Genomic DNA, 19,263 nt, shown 5'->3' on the forward strand with positions numbered 1-19,263 from the left:
CCCGGGGGAGGAAAACGTGACATTAATTTGTGGTTGCGTCACACTCTGATTTCATCAGCGCAGGGCTTGGAAGGGGTTGGGAGTGGAAATGAAATAGTGGATGTAAAACTTGGCCTCTGCCTGGTGGATTCAAAGGCAAGATCAAATCGCCTCCCAGCCACTGTCACTTCCAGGCCTTTGGCTGTCACATGGGTGGCAAATCAACCTGAGTTCCATCCAGCACTAAATAAATTTTTTTTGTTTGGGAGGTTCAGCCAAAGTCTGAGGAGATCTGGGGCTGTCTGGGCTGGAGATTTCAGTGTGACCCTTGTCAAAGATCAACATTAACAAAGTGACTGGGCAGGATTAAGTGGTTGTGGCCGTTGAACCCCACCCCTGCTCACAAACATTTGTGTTCCCAAGGTGGCAGTTGGATAAATTGATGGGAAACGGGTTAAATTAAAGATCAGAAGGAAAAAAAAGGCGCACATCAAAATACAATAATCATCAAATTCCAGGATGGTTTGGGTAGGAAGGGAACTTAAATGCCATGTCACCCCTGCCATGGGCAGGGACACCTCCCATGGTCCCAGATTATCCCAACCTGGCCTGGGACATTCCAGAGATCCAGGGGCTCCTCTGGGAATTCCAGCCCAGCCCCTCCCAGGGAGGAATTCCTGCCCAAATTCCCACCTAACCCTTCCCTTTAAACCCATTCTCCCTTTCCCTGGCCTCCCATCCCATACCCAAAATCTCTCTCCACATTTCCTGTCCCTCCTTCAGGCCACAATTGTGTCACCTCCAAGTTCCTCTTCTCCACACTGAACATTCCCAGTCCAGCCTTGGATGTGGCATTTGGAACGATTCCCAAATTCTCTCTGCCTTTGGATGAGGGCTGGGAATGATTCCTCTGGATTTTCAGAACTCCCTGTGCAATTCCCAGCTTTCCTTAGCAGCTGAATTTATGATTTATTTTATTTTTCCTCCTGATTGATTTGTTCCCATTTTTCTCACTCAGGTTGCTGTGGCAGCTCTTGTTAGCAGGACTCCAGGACATGGATTAATTATCCCAAGCCAGTGGAGCTGAAACTCCAGGGTGTAAATCAGTTAGAAATTATTCCAAACCTTCTACCTGGTTTTGTTTTGTTTTGTTGATTTGGTTTGTTTTTGGTGGGTTTTTTTGTTTGTTTTTGTTGTTGTTGTTGTTGTTGTTTTTGTTGGGGTTTTTTGGGGTTTTTTTTTTTTCCCCCCTGATTATGGTTTAAGGGGGAGAAGTAAAAGCTTTGAATACTATTGTAAAAATAGTTTGGTTTTTGTTTTTGGTTTTTTTTTTTAAGTTCAAATAGGAATCTTGGGGCTCTCAGGCCTGGAGTGAGTTTGCCCCACAATAAAACCAGATTTAATTTTGCACCATCCAGTTTATGGTCGAAATTAGAGCAAAGCGCCTTTGCTTGAGAAAAGAGCTTGAAATATTTTTATTTTTTTTTAAAGGAGTAAAGAAGCTTTACTTCAGAGTGAGATTGGACCATCATCAAAATTAATTTTGGGTTTCCTGTAACAGGAGCTAGTGAAGGTTTGTTAATCCCGGTTAATTTTCATTGGCAGCCGCTAAGAGGGCGATAAATGGGAATTTGTCACCTTTTCAACTCCTCATCGACCAAAGGAGCCTCCAAAGAACGCTGAGGGATGTTGGTTTAGATGATCACGGCAATTTTATGGCCCAGTGGAACTCCAAAAGTCCTCATTCCTCATGTGCTGCTACTCCTCGGAGTAAATCAATACATAACTAATGACAGGCAACTGAAGCCCATCTCTAAGGCATCGCTGTCCTCTTATTAAATGGGCACAAATTGAAATTCCAGCAGCAGCTGAGAGGGGAAAAAAAATCATTTTATCTGAGTTTTGGTGGACTCAGAACTGCTGGGAAATTCCAGGTGTAGTTCAGGAGTATTCTTTGGTGTAAATGTTTGTGATGGAATTTATTTTATTTTTTTTTTTCCAGTGGATTTGTTCAAGGAGCTTTCTGGATGTGGTACTCAGGGCCCTGGTCTGGTTTTTTTAAAAAAATGGGATTTTGGGCAAAGGTTGGGTTTGGGTCTTGGAGGTTTTTTTCAGCCTTCACGATTCTGTGAGATCCAAGTGTCAGTGGGAGGAGTTTTAATGCAAGATAAGGAGTTTTAATGGAGATAAGGAGTTTTTAATGCGAGAGAAGGGTTTCTAAAAAAAAAAAAAAATGACATGAAAATGAAATTGAAGGAAATTAAATGAAAATAATCTAATGAAAAAATAAAGCTGTGGGAGCGTGTCTGGAGTCAGGAAGGGAAAGGGCTCTGGGGATGCCCAGGAAGACACCAGGACAAAAAGCAAAAAAAAAACCCCAATTTCAGCTCTAAATGCTGAAGTCCATCAGTGCTGCAATAATTTTGAGAGCTATAAACCTGAGAAAATAAGGAAATAATTTGCTTGAATTCCTGGCTATAATTTGATTTTTCGGCATTTCCAACCGGCAGCTTCTGTGTTCATCTGCCCCTGCCAGGGTTTGATTCCTGATTTTCCCTTTCGCCCTGTAAACTCACAGAAATCCAGGGAATTTCTTTGGAATTTTGTTTTATAAAAGTCCCTGCTGGATTCTCTTTCCAGGAGGCTCAAATTCAGCAGGATCAAAGGGTGCAGAGCTGACATTCTGCTGCCTCAGAGAGGCAAAATCTGCAAAATCTGCCAGCCAAGTTTGGGATTGAGGGGAATTTTCAGCCCAGGTGGGGTTTTTTGGGGTTTTTTTTTTGTGGGGGGAGAGCAAAAATCTGCCAGCTAAGTTTGGGATTGAGGGAAATTTTCAGCCAGGAACTGTTTAGTTTTTGGGAATTTCAGCTGGAGCAGGAACTGAAAAAATCTCCACTGCAGGAAATTTGTTCTCCTTTTCAAATTCCTTTTGGGATGAAAAAACGCTGGGGGGGGAAGATGTCTTATTTGTCCACTTCTCCAAATCCTGCTGTTCCTTCGTGCAAAGCATGGCTTTGTATTTTTTTGCCTCTTCCTGAGGACCTGCTCAATCTCTTTAATGAAAGAAAAAAAAAAAAAAAAGGGGGGAAAAAGCCAACAAAGTGACAAAATTCCCACTTGCATCAATCCATCCTTGAGGCTCAGCTCATCCTTGAGGCTCAGTCTCCATCCCCCTGCCAAACAGGATTTTTTTTTTCCCTCCTCCTGTTTTTCTGCAGAATACAGGGGTTTGATCCCAAAATCAGTGGGCAAATGGGAATTTTTGGATGCACATGGCAGCTCCAGACTGCTGTGTTAACATTTCAATATTTGTGCCAGAACGAAGAGGTTCTCGCAAGGCTGAACCAACTCCACCTTGACCTGCTGAAATCCCAAGTTTTCACCCGATGGGGATTTGCAGATTTGGCAAAAACCAGGGTCTCCAAATCAGCAGGAGAAATCTGGGAAACTGAGAAGATTTTTCCAAGTTTCTTGATGTAGGAAAACTTAGATTTTCTACATTTCCATGTAAGAAAAGTGGTGACATCTCCTCCCTGTCCAGACCTGGCTGGTGCCATCAGACCCATCCAGATAATTTCCAGAATGAGATTTCCTCCTTTGTTATTTCCCATTTTTTCCTCCCAACCTCTCCCATCTATTCAGCACTGTCACTTGCAATCCAAAGCCCTGGATCCTTTATTTCCAGCAGGGTAAATATCGATGAGAATTTGATGATGCACACATGGAAGCTGCAACAGGAAAGGAGCCTGGACTGGAGGAAATATTCAAATAGGGGCTGGAGGTGTAAAGATTTGATGAACACACCGAATTTGGAATAATTTCTGTCTCAAGCAAGAGAAATTCGAGTGCACAGCCACTTTTATTTAGTAGGACCCTGCCCTGCTCAGAGGGAAAATGTTCAAGCCCTGCTTAGAGCATTTCAAAGGTAAATGTTGATTTTTTGCCCAGCAGACCTCGCTGTTATTTCTGGAATTTATCACACGAACTTTAAAATATTTTTGTATGTATTTCAGAATTAACGTTTGGCCGTTGGTGGCTGACTCCTAATTGAAATGTTGCCTCTAGATGCCATTAAGGATGTTAATAATTAAAGGAACAGCTGGAGTTGCAGTGTAATGAGTTGTAGCAAGGATTCAGCTGCAGTGCTGAACAAGAAAATTCAGTGGAGGGGGATCCCAGATTGATATTTTATTCAGAATTCGGTCTCATCTCTAGTCACAAAAAAAAAACCCAAAGAAAAAATATTTTTAAATACTTAAATATATATAATATTATAATATAGTATATATACAATAATATATATGATATAAAAATAAATGTTATATAAAGTATTATACTTGTTATAAGTGTTAATAATATATAATCTTTATGGATAAAATATTATAATGTAAATGCTTATTATTATGTATTATAATAAGATATGTAAATATATGATGTATATTATACATTATATATACAGGAGATAGGCAGCATCATAAACAATAAGAACAGAAGTAAAAACAGAAGTAAAAATAGAAATAAAAAATAAAATAATCATGAAAAAATAAATAAGTGGAGAGGAGGGAGGCAATTCCAGCCAATTCACAGGCTCTGTTCAATGGGAATTTTGGGAAACGTTTCCCTTTGTCCCCTCAGCACCCACAGGCCTTTGATGAAGGCATCAAACAAAGCAAATATCAGGGCAGAACATTCCTGCTGCCTTTGCCCGGCTGAGTGGGTTTTTTTTTTGTCATCCATCTCCCCTGGAATCAAGCGCCATAAATTTAATTTTCCTGGGAGGTAATTGGAGTCTGCTTCCATTTAATCCTGCCATGATTTTTTTAACCTTGACATGAAGTTTCTGGATGATGCTTTTTCCCCTTCCATGGCTTTTTTTTTTTTTTTTTTTCCCTAATTGCCTGTCTTGGCAGCAGGACGTTTCTGCTGCCCCGGTGTAATCTCCAATTCCCTCTGGGCACGTTCCAGCAGAACTTTCTGCAGAGTCAGCCTTTCTGAAAATAAAAGCAGATCTCGAGGTGAACAGGAGAGGAGCGTGCCTGGAGGTCACATTGGATGGGTTTGGTTTGTTGGGTTTTTTTTGAGGTTGGTTTTTTGGTGGTTTTTTTTTTGTAGGAAGGACAAGATTGCCTTGAAATCCTGAATCCTTCCCCGTGTGCCTCGAAAAGAAAATCATCTTAAAGAATTGATTGGTTCGTTGAGTCTAATTTTTGTTTCTTAAGTGATAATAAGGGCTAGGAATAATAATAGTGACAATAATAATAATAATAACCTTGTGGAATAATCAAAGGTTTCACCTTAAATCCTGAATTTTATGTGAAGAAGAAATGGTTGATGCTGGGCTCTATTTGGGAGGATCCAGACCTGGACTGAAACAACTCAATAAATAAACCAACAGTGGGTTTTTTTTGAGCAGAAGACAATCAGGAACGCTGGAGCTGCTGCTGGTTAGATAATTCCCTGCCTGGGCCAGATGGGGAAACTCAGCTTTGGTTTCCCAGGATTTCCTCTGCAGGCTCCCCTCGCTGCAGATCAAAAAGGGCTCCTTATTGTGTTTGGATTGAAATACAGGAATAATAAAATCCTTGTGGAAATCACAATATTTACCAGTGCCTGTGGATATCAGCTCCCCATATCTCCCTGATATCCCATCAAATAAATCCATCCCTGCAGCTCCTTGGGGTCACTGGTTGGAAAACAAAGCTCGTGCTGGGGTTCCTTTCCTTCCTTTCCCTTTCCCTCACTGCAGCTTTCGGGTGGATTTTAGGCATTTTTAGAGCAGCTCCACAAACCTTCCCAGAATTTCTCTTCCTCAAGTAGCTGGTGGTGCAGAAATTCCCCCTTTTCCCTCGAGGCTTGTTGCAGGGATGGCTGCAAAAATGACACAGGAGCCTGCTGCAGGTCAGCAATTCCCAGAAAAGCTGAGCTGAAAGAAAAACTCCTCCTGTGCAGGTGAACACAATACCAGGCAAAGGCCAGCTCAGCACTTCTGCCTGGCCAGGCAGGGGGAGGGATTGCACAAAGGTTAATGGGAATAACTCTGAATCCAGCCTGGAGAGCAGCCAGTGCCTGCCCTGCCCCTGCCCCGACTCACTGACACTCCTAAAATTCAGGTGCTACCCCTAATTCACACATAATTCGTGTGCAATCCCGATTTATGTGCAATCTCATTTCGTGTGCAATCTCAAATTCGCTCAATCCTAAATTTCCACAGTCTCAAATTCCCACAGTCTTAAATTCCCACACAGTCCCAAAATTGTTCATGAACAATCCCAAATTCACGCACAACCCCAAATTCATGCACAACCCCAATTCACGAGCAATCCCAAATTCCCCCACAGTCCTAAATTCATTCCTTTCCTGCCCTCAGTTTAAACCCTCCAAACTTGAGTTCAGTTTAAAGTAAATAAACCCTTTTAATTCCCATATTTCCATAACTCCCCAAGAAATCCCTGTGGCCCTGGGCTGTGCCTGTTCGTAGGTGCTGCTTTCCCAAACTGAACTCTCCTGGCTGAGGTCAAGCATTCCAAAACATCTAAATGATTAAATTCCATCATAAATATAATGAATCATCCTGACTCCTTTGATTTGGATTTTGTAAGATCCTAGAATTTTGTTTGGTAGCTAAAATATGACATTTTTTTCTTACTCAAAAAAAAAAAAAAAAAAAAAAAAGCCCCACACATTTTGAATTAATTCCTCTTCGTGTCCTTTCGAGTTCCTTTCCCAAGAAGGGAGGAATATATTTATTTTTCAGGAGGTTCTATCCCCACCTGCTCAGGGGTTTAATACAGATTCCCTGTCTTTCCTTGCAGATTGAATTAAGCAGTCTGGGGCTGATGGACTCTTTTAATAAAGTGTCAGAGGCAGCTTTGATAAAAGACATGCCACTGCTAACAATGCTTAATGAAAATAAAAGCTTTGGGGTTTGGTGTCCTGCCAATCCAGTCAAGTGAGATTGTATTTATTTGTCATCAGGCAGCTCCACACAAGCTTGGGCAGAAAATGGAATTTTAGTGTCGCAGTAAAAATAGAAAACAGGCTGAGGGACAAACAGGGATGGTGAAGGGCACGTAAATCCATGGAATTATTGCCCCTGCTCCAGCAAGGAGGGCATGGCATGGGATAGGGATGGATGTGGCCAGGTTAGAAACAAGTGGATGCTACAGATATTCCTGCTGCTGGCTGAAGGTTCAGTGTGCAACACTCCCAGGGCAGCCAAGATTCCCATGGGTGGTACATTGGCTCTGGGAGAAATCCTGATCCGTCTCGAATTCCAGCCGGGGCAGACTGTCCGCGGACACGGCGTCTTGGGGACGAACGGTGGCCCTTTAACCTGGGAAACTGAACTCACACCCCAGGTTCTGGTGTCATTTTGCAGGAGACCTTTGGCACTCCCAGGCCAGCCAGGATTCCCATTTGTGGTCCCCTCACCATCCTGTGACAGCTGTCACCTGGGGCCGTGTGTCCCCTCACCACCCTGTGACATCTCTCACCTGCAGCTGCTGCCGCTCCGAGTGTGAGGCAGGGGCACATAGAACTTGCTGCTCATTCCCTGGACAGTCCATTGTCCCTGACCCACTGGGGCTTTCCTTGCTCTGGATAAGGAGCCCTCTTCTCCCGCAGGTGCCCAAGGGATTCCACCTTCAAAATCCTCTAAGTGTGAGGTTCATAATCCCCCAGTAATTGTTACCCTTCATTTACAATTTTTCCTTTGGAATCATTACTACCTTGTCTTTCTGTGGGAGTGTTTCAAACATTCACTGAGGGTTCAGGAGCTGTGTTATGTGGCTTGTTTATGACTTAGCTGACAAGTTCAGGCTAAATCCAAAAACCCAGAACTAGGTGTAAGGAATCTGAACCCGCCCCAGATCCCTGCCCCAGAGATTTCCTGACCCCTTTTCTCTGCCTTAAGGAATGGGGCAGGGAAATCCACAGGGCAGAGATCGATGAGGCAGGAATGGGGTCACGAATGTGTGGGGCAGAGCTGAGCAGAGAAAAGGGCTCAGGAAATCTCTGGGGCAGGAAGGTGAAGGGCAGAAATGTGGGGCGGGGAACGGTGTCAGGGATGTGAGGCCTGCTTTGCGATCTGTGCGGCAGGGAATGTGTAGGAAATGATGTTCCTTGCCCAACGCATTCTCACCTCACAGATTTCTCTGCCCCACAGATTTTATTGCCATTTTGGCCGTGATCTTTGGGCGGTCGGGCGGCAGCACTGCCCCCGAGCTCACCGCCCGGGGCTGGCAGGGGCGAGAGCTGCAGTACCGCATTGTGTCCACACGGCGGCAGCACTGCCCTGAGCGCAGCCTGGGGCTGCCAGGAGCTAGAGCTGCAGTACCGCTCTGTGACCACACGGCGGCAGCACTGCCGCACAGCCCGTCCCGAGGCTGGCAGGGCCTAGAGCTGCAATACCGCATTGTGTCCACACGGGGGCAGCACTGCCCCCGAGCTCCCCGCCCGGGGCTGGCAGGGGCGAGAGCTGCAGTACCGCGGTGTGTCCACACGGCGGCAGCACTGCCGCACAGCCCAGGGCTGCCAGGGGCGAGAGCTGCAGTACCGCTCTGTGTCCACACGGCGGCAGCACTGCCGCACAGACCGGCCCGGGCCTGGCAGGGCCTAGAGCTGCAGTACCGCATTGTGTCCACACGGCGGCAGCACTGCGTTGAGAGCAGCCCAGGGCTGCCAGGGGCGAGAGCTGCAGTACCGCCTGTGACCACACGGCGGCAGCACTGCCCTGAGCGCAGCCCGAGGCTGGCAGGGGCGAGAGCTGCAGTACCGCCTGTGACCACACGGCGGCAGCACTGTGGACACTGTCCCCCCGGGGCGGGGCCGGTCTCGGGGCCGGGGCCGGTCTAGGGGCGGAACCCTCGGGCCGCGGGGCCGGGGCCAGGGCGGTTCCCAGGGCCCGCTGTCCAATCAGCGCTGCCGATGCCTCAGTGAGCCCGCCAATCGCGAGCCGGATTCAAAGGAATTCCGGAAGTAGCTACTGCTCTACGGGCTCGGTGAGGAGCTCTCCGGTCCTGCGGCCGTGCACTTGGGACCCGCCCCACGCCCCTGAAGCCGCGCCCCCGGCGCTGCCCGGCCCCGCCCCCGGCCGCCTCACAGAGCCCCGGCTCCGCCCCGGCGCCCCGCGCTGCCCGGGATGGGGGCGGAACCATCGCCGGCCGCGCCTCACGGCTGAGCCGAGCCGAGCTGCTCCCAGCCCTGCGCCAGGCGCGGCCGGGAATGGGACCGGCCGTTCTGCTTCGGGTCCTGTCAGTGTCGGCTGGGGGTCCTCACCAGGAGGGTGTGAGTGAGACAGGAGCACCAGCTCCCAGTCCACTGCTGGTTGTGGATTGCTGAGCAGCTCCTTCCCAGCACCATTCCCTGGGTGCCAAGTCCACAGACACCTTCTCTGTGCAGCTTAAAAAGCCACAGAAAACAAAAGAAAGAAGATCAAAAATCAATTCCCTTGTTTGTAGGCTGAGGAGACTGAGGGAGGTCTAAAACCTGTATTTATTTTAGAACGGTAGAACAATGTTAAATGCCCTCGGCATTCGCGGCCCCGCCCCGAGACCGGAAGTTCCGTGGCGTCACTACCGGAAGTGCCGTGACGTCACTACCGGAAGCTGCTCGCTGCCCGAAGCTGCGGCGGGCTCCCGGTGCCGGTACCGGCCATGAGCAAACGCAAAGCTCCTCAGGAGAGCCCCAACGAGGGCATCACCGACTTCCTCACCGGTACGTGTGTGCGCTCGGGCGGTTCCGTGGGGGCGACGGGCCGCGGCCCGGCCGCTCTCACCGCACTTCTCCCGCAGAACTGGCCAACTACGAGCGCAACGTGAACCGGGCCATCCACAAGTACAACGCGTACAGGTACCGCCTCCCACCCGCCGCGGCCCCGGCCCCGGCCCCGGCCCGTTCGGGCGCTGACCGCCACTGTTCCGCAGGAAAGCGGCCTCGGTCATTTCTCGCTATCCGAGCAAGATACAGAGCGGGGCCGAAGCCAAGAAGCTGGTAGGTGCCCGTGGCCGGGTTGCCGGCGGGAGGATGGGGGCAGGCGGAGCGGGGGCGAGGTACCGGAGGTTCCTGGGAAGCAGGAGGCAGCCCGGCTTCTGCCAGCGCCGGTTTCCTGTGCCCGAATCACACCGGGGCGAGGTGTGGTCACTGTGCGGGTTTCAGAGCTGGAACTGGACATCTCATCTGAGTCTCTGCCTGTAAAATTATCTTTCTCCTTTGCTCTCTTACTCCTGTGTTAATTCAGAGATCTTGAGCAGTAACAATCAAAGCCTTCTTCAAACTTGCAGCTTCGGGGAAGCTTGATATAGCCCTTGCATTACAGTTTTAATGCCGTTTGTGTTGTACCCTTGAGTTCTTGTGCTCTTTTATGGTCTAGTTTTTTATTGTGGTCTTGGGTGTGCCATAATTCTTTCTGGACTCTAAATTTTAGGGAGTTTTCCTTGCTTCCCACTTTAAAAGCCACTTTAAGTGGCTTTGACGTTAACTTGTTTGTATTCACCCCTCAATATTTAGGATGGAGTAGGTGCTAAAATAGCTGAGAAGATAGATGAGTTCTTATCCACCGGAAAACTACGCAAATTGGAAAAGGTGGGTTTCTTTCCTGTGTTCTCTGTTTCTCAATAGTTGCTTTCCTTGGTAACTTGCAAAGTGGCCTGCTTGCTTTGCACATTTCTGTTGTTGTCCCTGGAGACTCTTAGGAGTGGTGAACACATGAGTGTTCAGTAAGTAGAAATCAAAAGATTGAGAAGCTCAGCCAAAGCGTCAAAACTGTCTATTTATGAAAATATTTTAGCTAACATAATCAGCACATGCAGTTTTAATGTCAGAAGTGGAATTGTGTCACTGGAAGGCTGTGGAGTTTTGTGCTTTAGCCCTGCTGTGTGCCTTACCATGGCTTGTTGTGGTTTTCAGGCAAGTTATGTTACTGTGATGTGCCATACTACCCTTGGTGCCCTTGGTTTTTGCTGTGACTTATAGAGAACCTCCAAACCAGAGTCTAACTAAGCTGTTTTATCTTCTCAAGGCTTCTTTTTGTTTGGTTGATTATTGCAAATGGAGTAAAGAAGGATTTGGATGGCATTGTTTTGATTTTGTAGATTCGACAAGATGATACAAGTGCTTCTATCAATCTCCTGACACGAGTCACTGGCATTGGGTAAAAGTTTCTTGGGATGGTTTTAGGGTTGTTGGGGTTTTTTTAACCTTTTTTTTTTTTTTTTTCATTTGATAGACTTATAAGCAGAATTTGTGTGATTGCACATAATGAAGAGAATGAGCGTGAGCTGATGATGTAATGCCCACACTGACACACTGCAGTCGTGACTGTGGCATTGAATGAGACAAAAGGGTGTAGGATCACGACTTTGTGGTACAGGAGTGGAAGTGGGAAGCTCCTGTGTGCAGGCTGAGAGAGAGATGTGAGTCAAGAATGGAACCAGGAAAGTCCAGCAAAAGTGGAAGTGAGACTTTGGCCTCGGGGTTTTTGTAAAAGGAGAAGCAGAGCCTTGAAGCAGGCACCAAAACAAAAACAAGCAAATAAAAAAGCCCATCAGAACTCTGCTGAAATGTTCTCATGCATTTGGTATTATTCTCTGAAGCAGTATTGCCTATTTGGTGTGATTTATTTAATGTTTTACAATCATACATCACTGTACAGTTATGTCATTGCTAAAAAATGTGCAGGCCAAGCTTTGGATCTCTGCTTACCAAAAGCATAAACTGAAAATGAGTATGCTGAAAAGATGTAAGCATCACAAGCAACCTCAGTCTTGTCCTTTAAGAACCTAGACAGTTATAAATTATTCAAATGTCCTGTCCAGTGTGGTAAGATTCTTGCTGATCCTGATGCCAGATTGCCTTGTCTCTTTGCAGTCCTGCTGCTGCTAGGAAGTTTGTTGAGGAAGGAATTAAGACTTTAGAAGGTAAGTGTTAATACAGGGCATCTATTCACATTCCAGTCATCTTTTTTTCTGTGGAGCTCCCTGTTCTCCAGTGGTACTGTGGTAGCAGGTATGCCCTGTGCTTTGAGGAGGGTGTGTAAGATGCTGAAGCTAGTACACAGGCTTTAGGTATTTCATGTATACAAAATATGTACACATATTCAAAGTAAATATGTGCAGGTTATATGGAAGGTAACAAGGATTTTGGCACTTTGGTGGTCTGTTAAGTCATTATCAGAAGTGCTCTGTGCATTTGTGGTCAGCCTATCCTCTGTTTTGTAGGTAGTTTGAAATTCCCTCCTTGGAGGTTGTATCCCCCTTATGTATTCTTTATGTGCATCGTCTTTGCATTGGTGGAAACTTACTGTAAGATGTTTAATTCTCAGTTAACTATTTTGTTTGGATTTTTTTTTTTCTTCTAGATCTAAGAAAAATCGAGCACAAGTTGACCCATCACCAGCGAGTTGGGTTGAAGTAAGCTTTCTTGGGTATAAGTGCTGGGTGTTTTTAATAACTCCTTCAGACACCAGGGTGTAATGGAAGGTTACAGATGCCAAGTGAGGTTCTCTTTGCTCTGTGCTCTACAGCTTTTCAGCAGTTATTTAGAGCTTTTGTTTCACTCGGGTTGGATGGCTTTGTCTCCATTCAGAGGGAAGGGGATATCAAGTGACTTCCTCAGCTCATGGAGAATTTAGCGAGGTGATGGTGTTGTGAAGATTTCTTCACAATCTGCATAGAAGTGTGGCCCAGGCTGTTTTGTTATGTTATAGCTGAACTTGAGAATGCTGTACAGAATGTGTTTGTCCCTCTGTATTCATCAGCTTGAATGCTGCTTGTTGAGTGCCTCTTCAGCATGGTGGTTCTGGAAGAACTACAGCTGTATTTGTCAGCAGCTGTGAGTGAACCAAATAAAGCCAAATGGAGTTTCACTTGCCCTCTTTTTGTCCACAGTCGAGCAGCATGCTGACAATCTGAGTTTTACAGTTGAAGGCAAATATATCTGGAGCTGGATTTGAGTTGTGAGCTTCCATTTAGCTCCTTCCAACGTAGGTCACCTCTGACCATGGGTGAGGGACCTGTTCCTCCTGCTCCCTGGAGGGCTGGGTTTTGTCAGGAACCTTTCATGTTTTCAGAGGGCCATGTAAATGTTAAGCAATTGTTATATGGTAGTACTTCTCCTACCTCATAGTGGCTCTTTGTATACAGTGGACATACTGAATCCATGTTTGGAGCCTTGTCAAACTCGCTGTTGGGGTATTTTAGTGTCACCTTGCAAGATGTTTGATGAGAGTCAGGAGCTTTTTGTGATGTCTCAGTAGTGTAAGTTAGTACTCTTTCCTCTGATACGCATTTAATTGACTAAAATTTTAAGTTGCTGTCCCTGCCACTCTTTCAGATACTTCTATTTTTATATTTGCAGATACTTTGAAGATTTTGAGAAAAGAATTCCTAGGGAAGAAATGCTGCAAATGCAGGTAAGAATCTCTTTGTTGAGAAAGTAAGGTACTGATGGCCAGTGAATGACACCTCTAAACACACTTCTTTCCTTTTACATAGGAAATTGTGCTGAAAGAGATAAAGAAGCTGGACTCAAACTATATTGCTACAGTCTGTGGCAGTTTTAGGCGAGGTTGGTACTCTGTGACCTCATAATCTTGATTTTGGGATAAGAAGCAAGACAAGTTACTATGTAGGTTGTTCTTCTTGACAGAGTCTGTGCTGGAACCTTGCCTTTCCTGTTAGTATTGTCTGGACTAACTTGTTCAGTGATGAGACATCCACATAAATCTTTGCTTCTCCACCCTGCCCCCATAAAGAGTAGTCTGTTGTAACATGAATTGTGTGCTTTGTTTTTACATTAGCAACATTTGTGCTTCATTGCTATAGAGCACAGCAAGAAATTCTTGGATATTGTCTTAGGTATGGGGAATATAAACTTTTTGAGGACAGCAGAAGGTTCTTTTCACTCTAGGATTATTTTTTTGTTTTGCTAATATCTCAAATAGTGACCATTTTCTGCATTTGTAAAGAAAATCACCTTTACAAAAAGTAAAGGTAAGTTGTATGTTCACCAACATACTTTGCCACACAAAGAAGGATTTTTCTTTGCTTCTTTCTTGCCCAGGTGCAGAGTCAAGTGGTGATATGGATGTTCTCCTAACCCATCCCAGTTTCACATCTGAATCATCCAAACAGGTTTTTCTCAGATGCTGTGGATCAGTACTGTACATTCCATATAGTCTCAGACTTATATTGCAGCTTTTTGTGGTTTTGTATTTACTGTAATGTTAAACTTTTTTCTTGGATCACCACGTTTATTTTGAGGAGTTACAATTACTTCTCAGGTCCACATACTGTGTTTCTCTTGCAGAACTAGTCAGTATGCTTATTTTTACCCATCTTTTTACTTCCTCTTCCTGTCACACATATTCCCCCACCCCCTTGAATGTATGTGCTTTTATAATCTAGACCTGTAAAGCTAGCTGGATTAAAGATAAACTGAGTGTCTTTTTATGTAGCCATAATCATTTAGATGATAGGAAACCATCCTGCTGCCCTTGTAATTTTTAGAACTAACTCTGAAGCAGAATTAATGACAGTGGTTTTTTTCTTGTGTTGCTTTTATAGATTCATTGTCTTAAAGCTGACTTAGGTTTGTAATTTCCAACTAGAGGAAATCTCAGGTGGAAATTGTTTTTATGTTGCCCAACTGTCATTTTATTAGCTTTTTCCCGGTATTGTAGTTACATTTTTTCCTGTTTGGGTCAAATTTCATGTGGAATAGTACATATAATTATGATAATGTGCTGTACTTATAGGAGCCTCTGTCCAGTAAATAGGTAAGATATTCTTCTTATTTGTGAAGTAATTTCTTCTTTCTCTTCTTCTCATTGTTCCTAGCCAAAACTTTTGCGTCAGGTTGTTGAACAACTAGAAAAAGTCCACTTTGTCACAGATATGCTGTCTAAAGGTGACACAAAATTCATGGTAAGAGCTTTTTTGGTGGTGAAGGATGATGTGGGAGGATTACTTTTCCTGACAGAAGCTAGGATGAATACAAGATATATTGCATGGACTGCTGGAATTGGGGGTGGGAGTGATGTTGGTTTAATTCTCCTGCTTGCAGCTCATAAGAATTTCCTGCAGTTAACTCTTAGGGAATACCTTAGGGTCAGATTTCAGCATTAGAAAGTGTACAGATATTTGTGTAGTTCTGAATCCTGCTGGCATAATCTTCATCATGTAATGCCAATTGTGTCTGTATTGCTCAATGTTTCCTGGAACCTCAGCACAACATCACTTCTTTAGTTGCACCAGTGACCACGTCTGTAATTGTGTCCTCAGGATCTTGGAATCATTTAGCTTTGATCTCAGAACTACATTTACCTGATTTTGTCTAATACATAATATACTTCTGTCTTATTTTGTGTCACTTTTCCTCCAGAACAGATTTAATGGACAAGCTACTAGACTTAGGATATAATAGGGATTATGCAGGATGCCTAAAGCAAGTAATGAATTACAAGAACATTCATTTTTTTAGATCCCATGCTGACAGTGGAGGGCGTTTTTTCTTTTCTTTACCTGCTGATTATTGTGCATACCAAAAAGCCTGTTAATAATTAGGACAGGGAAATGAGGAGTCCTGTAATCCTTCCTGGTGCACTAAAAATTTAAGAAGCAGTTTTATGCTACATTGAACAACAGTTCTCATAAAGTGTAAAGTAGTCATTTTCAGTATTCTGATATCTGGCTGTTCTAGTAAAATATTTATTCAATTGAGCAGGGATTTAACTTTGCTTTCCAGGATGACTGAGGATTATTTTGAAGTTGTTTAGGGGTGTGGAGGTAAAGATAGTTCTTAAATCTGTTTTATTTCCTTTGAATTTCTCACTTGCCTTTCTTCCTCACAGGGTGTCTGTCAGCTGCCAGATAAAGAAGATGGAACAGCCTATCCACACCGGAGAATTGATATCAGGTACACACATCAAACCCCCCCACCCACACCCCCAGTTTAGCTGTCTGCTACAGAGTAGGCATTTGCATCAGTTTTTGCATTCAAATGTCTACTTCCACGTTCAGAACGTGGCATTTACTAGGTTTCTGATGCCTTTGCAGTGTGGCAGCCTCTGGACAACTGCCAGTAATTACAGCAGGTTATTAGCAATAATGTTGTGCTTCAAATCACATTCAGAATTGTGTCCTGTTTCATCGTCCTGCTTTGCCATTGATTCTTGGCAGGAGTGCAAGCACCATAACCAGTAACTTCTGGGTAAGGGTAGATATGCTGAACCTTTCTTTCATATGCAGTTATTTCACTATGGCATGTGGGAAAATTAAGTGTACTGAGTTGCAGAATGTAGACACATAAATACAAAGTAAGCCTACGAGTGTAGGAATGATTGAATTCTAAATGGCTTGTTACTTTGTTATGTATTTGTACTAAGTCTTCACTTCTACTTTTTATTCTAGGCTTATCCCAAAAGATCAGTACTACTGTGGTGTACTGTATTTCACAGGAAGTGATATATTCAATAAGAACATGAGAACTCATGCTCTGGAAATGGGCTTCACAATCAATGAATATACAATACGCCGCTTGGGTGTAACTGGTCAGTTTGGGCCTTTTCACAGAGTGTTCTTTCTAGTTATGCACTTTGTTTGATCTCCTTCATTTGGTTGCAGTGTTTTGGAAATACTTCTGATATATGCTATAGTTTGTAGAATTTTTCACAGTGTCCTTTTTGGTGTTGGGCACCATTACAGCGAGAATGGGCAGCCTACTTACAGCTCTGTGGCACAGTTACCTCTTTGGGCCTCCTAATCTACTTAAAGTCTTAATGATTTAAAGATTTTCTCTCTGCCATGCACAGTACATATTTGGTTTCCTACTCTTTTCATAGGGTATGTCATGTCCTTCAGTTGCTTTGCTTTGAAGGAGAGCTGAGGATATATATACCCATACAAAATTATAAATTTATTTAACTGCATAACCACATGGCTCCAAAGTTAATTCATTACCTTATTTCCTTTGACACTAATAAGAATCAGTACATGAACACTATGAAAATTTTGTGGGTGGGTTTTTTAGGTCTTTTACCTACAGCAGTTTTGTGTTAATTTTGCAATGCATTTGGCATTTCTGAATGGTACAGACTGTGCACCTTTCAAAGAGCCTGTGTGATTTGCTTTGCAGGAGTTGCTGGAGAGGCCCTGCCAGTAGAATGTGAAAAAGACATCTTTGACTATATCCAGTGGAAATACCGAGAGCCAAAGGATCGGAGTGAATAACTAACTGCTTGTCTAGGTTTGTAGCCTAGAGAGATGTTTTCATAGCTTCTTATGAACATGTGAAAGTGCATAGTCTTACTTTGGATGTTACTTGAAAAACTGTCTATTATTGATGCTTAAAGCAAGTCCATGACACTTGAACAGAATGTGTCACGAAGATAAATCCTGTCAGGTTTCATTTTCATATAGTCACAGAATAATTTGGGTTGGTAGGGACCCCTAAATGTCATGCAGTCCAGTCCTCCTGCCATGAGCAGGGCCATTTTTGACTAGAGAAGATTGCTTAGAGCACAGTCCTGTCTGACCTTGAATGATTCCAAGCATGGGGCATCCAGCATCTGTTTTGGTCTCATACATATATTGATACCAGAATGAAAAAGCGGGCTATATCATGAAGGACTCCTAAAGAATACCATTTTCAACTGCTGTCTGTATCTCCTCATACTCGTGTTGAGTGTCTTGGTGCAGTGTTGAAGCTCATGATGAGTTGTTCCTGTGTATTTACTACTAAAATCTTTCAATATGGGCTAAGATAGCCATTCTCCTGTTGCATGTGACCTGTGAATTTTGTTCCTAGACATGTTGTAGTACTATTGATTGAAGTGCTCTGTGTTTTGTTCAGCTGAGTGTGATGAATTGATGCACTACTGCCACTCCTGTAGATTCAGTCTGCCCTTTTTTATATGCAGACCTCTCAAATCTTATTTTAAACTTCCCCTTTAATTGCTGGGAAAGGTAATGAGGATTTTGGATGTGAGACAAGGTCTAGGTCTCTTCAAGAATGCATTACTAGCTGTATTTGGGACAGGGATTCTCTGTTGGTTAACTTAAAACTTTTCAAAGTAGTAAACTACTAGTTTTCACGTGTTACAGAGCGTGAGCATGGAATGTGTTGCTGATACTGTATTTGAATACCTTGTAGCAGTAAAGCAACTGTATTACAGAACTGAAAGCTTCAAAAGATTAGACTTTTGTACACATCAAATTAACTATTGCTAACTATATAAGACTTCTCTTGGTTTGTTAATGCTCAGGTTCTCTGTCGGCCTCTGTGAGGGCAGAGAGGATTTTGTATAGTCACTACTTAACTTGACCTGAATCATGAAAGAGACATAATGCTATTTCTTATGTTTATCTCACTTAAGCCTGCAGAACAGCTACATTTTAAATTTGTTCTTATACAAGAAGAGTTGATCCATCTTAGTAATGGAGATTATAGGCTGATGCTCTTACTTATCCATTTATTTTCTTCCATTTTTCTTGCTAGGAGCTTTAATTATTTTCTGGGATTGTTCCCTAGTGCTAATGCATGCAGTAGTATGTAAGGAAACTAGAAATTAACTTGGCACTATGTGAAGTATTTTGATGCCTTATTGTAAAATATATATAGCTGGTATATTTAGTATTTTCTTCAGTAGTCAGTAGGAATAAAGAAATGGAGTATTCCATCATGAATGTGTAACGGCGTTTGATTATTATTTAAAAAGCAGTAACACGTTTACCATGTTTACAGATGTTTCCTGGGCAGCACACAGCATTACACTGATGCATTCTCCATCATCTTCAAAGGGTCACCCACAAGACTACTTTGTCTTTGACCTTGAGACAGAATTTGTTGGCTTTGCAGTCTCACTTAGTAATACTGTGAATTCTGTGTGAAAAAAAAAGCTCCTTCGGAGAGCTTGCTTGTTTTTTATGAATGATAAAAATATACATTGCGTGTGTGTTTTTTTCCCTCTACTTTCACTCCCTACATCTCAGTTGGCTGGCTCTTCTGGACTGGTACTGGACTGCAAGGTGTCTGGTAATCATGGGAAGCAATAGCTGTGAACCTTGTCACAGGGAAGCTGTGTAATTTGCCATCTGCTGTACTCTTGTTTGGGTGCAGACAACCTCATTTACATGCACAATAACAGTTGGGCTTTGTAAACGATGCTGGCTGCAGCATTCTGTCCGTGGTTGGTTTTGTCCCAGTAGCCGAGTCTTGCCTTAAGATTCCGTGTGGCTGTCTCCTTCCTTTGATTCAGGGCCATAGTGGCCCTAAGGGGTTTATCTGTGG

The 19,263-nt window shown here is 43.9% G+C and overlaps 1 protein-coding gene across 2 annotated transcripts; it reads left to right on the top strand.

Moving 5' to 3' along the window:
- Positions 1–9,544: 9,544 nt before the first annotated feature.
- On the top strand, positions 9,545–19,135 carry POLB (DNA polymerase beta). Of its 2 annotated transcripts, XM_066337364.1 has the most exons (15): positions 9,545–9,693; positions 9,771–9,828; positions 9,903–9,969; positions 10,486–10,560; positions 11,070–11,128; positions 11,845–11,894; positions 12,335–12,386; positions 13,333–13,387; positions 13,470–13,542; positions 14,038–14,108; positions 14,814–14,900; positions 15,827–15,891; positions 16,386–16,525; positions 17,110–17,220; positions 18,718–19,135. In XM_066337364.1, the coding sequence occupies exons 1-14, from the start codon at positions 9,633–9,635 to the stop codon at positions 17,202–17,204; spliced, it is 1,008 nt and encodes a 335-aa protein (XP_066193461.1). In that variant the 5' UTR covers positions 9,545–9,632; the 3' UTR covers positions 17,205–17,220; positions 18,718–19,135. The 2 variants fall into 2 exon arrangements, with proteins under 2 accessions (XP_066193461.1, XP_066193460.1); XM_066337363.1 differs by lacking the exon at positions 18,718–19,135 and having other exon boundaries at positions 17,110–18,655.
- Positions 19,136–19,263: the final 128 nt, after the last annotated feature.

Source organism: Sylvia atricapilla, chromosome 28 (genome assembly GCF_009819655.1).
Source record: "Sylvia atricapilla isolate bSylAtr1 chromosome 28, bSylAtr1.pri, whole genome shotgun sequence".
Taxonomy (NCBI): Eukaryota; Metazoa; Chordata; class Aves; order Passeriformes; family Sylviidae; genus Sylvia; species Sylvia atricapilla.

Excerpts from the sequence above, each read along its gene's own strand:
- POLB (XM_066337364.1), top strand. The coding sequence starts at position 9,633 with ATGAGCAAACGCAAAGCTCCTCAGGAGAGCCCCAACGAGGGCATCACC. Across the intron at positions 10,561-11,069 it reads AACTACGCAAATTGGAAAAG|ATTCGACAAGATGATACAAG; the intron begins GTGGGTTTCTTT and ends TTGATTTTGTAG. Across the intron at positions 11,129-11,844 it reads ACACGAGTCACTGGCATTGG|TCCTGCTGCTGCTAGGAAGT; the intron begins GTAAAAGTTTCT and ends GTCTCTTTGCAG.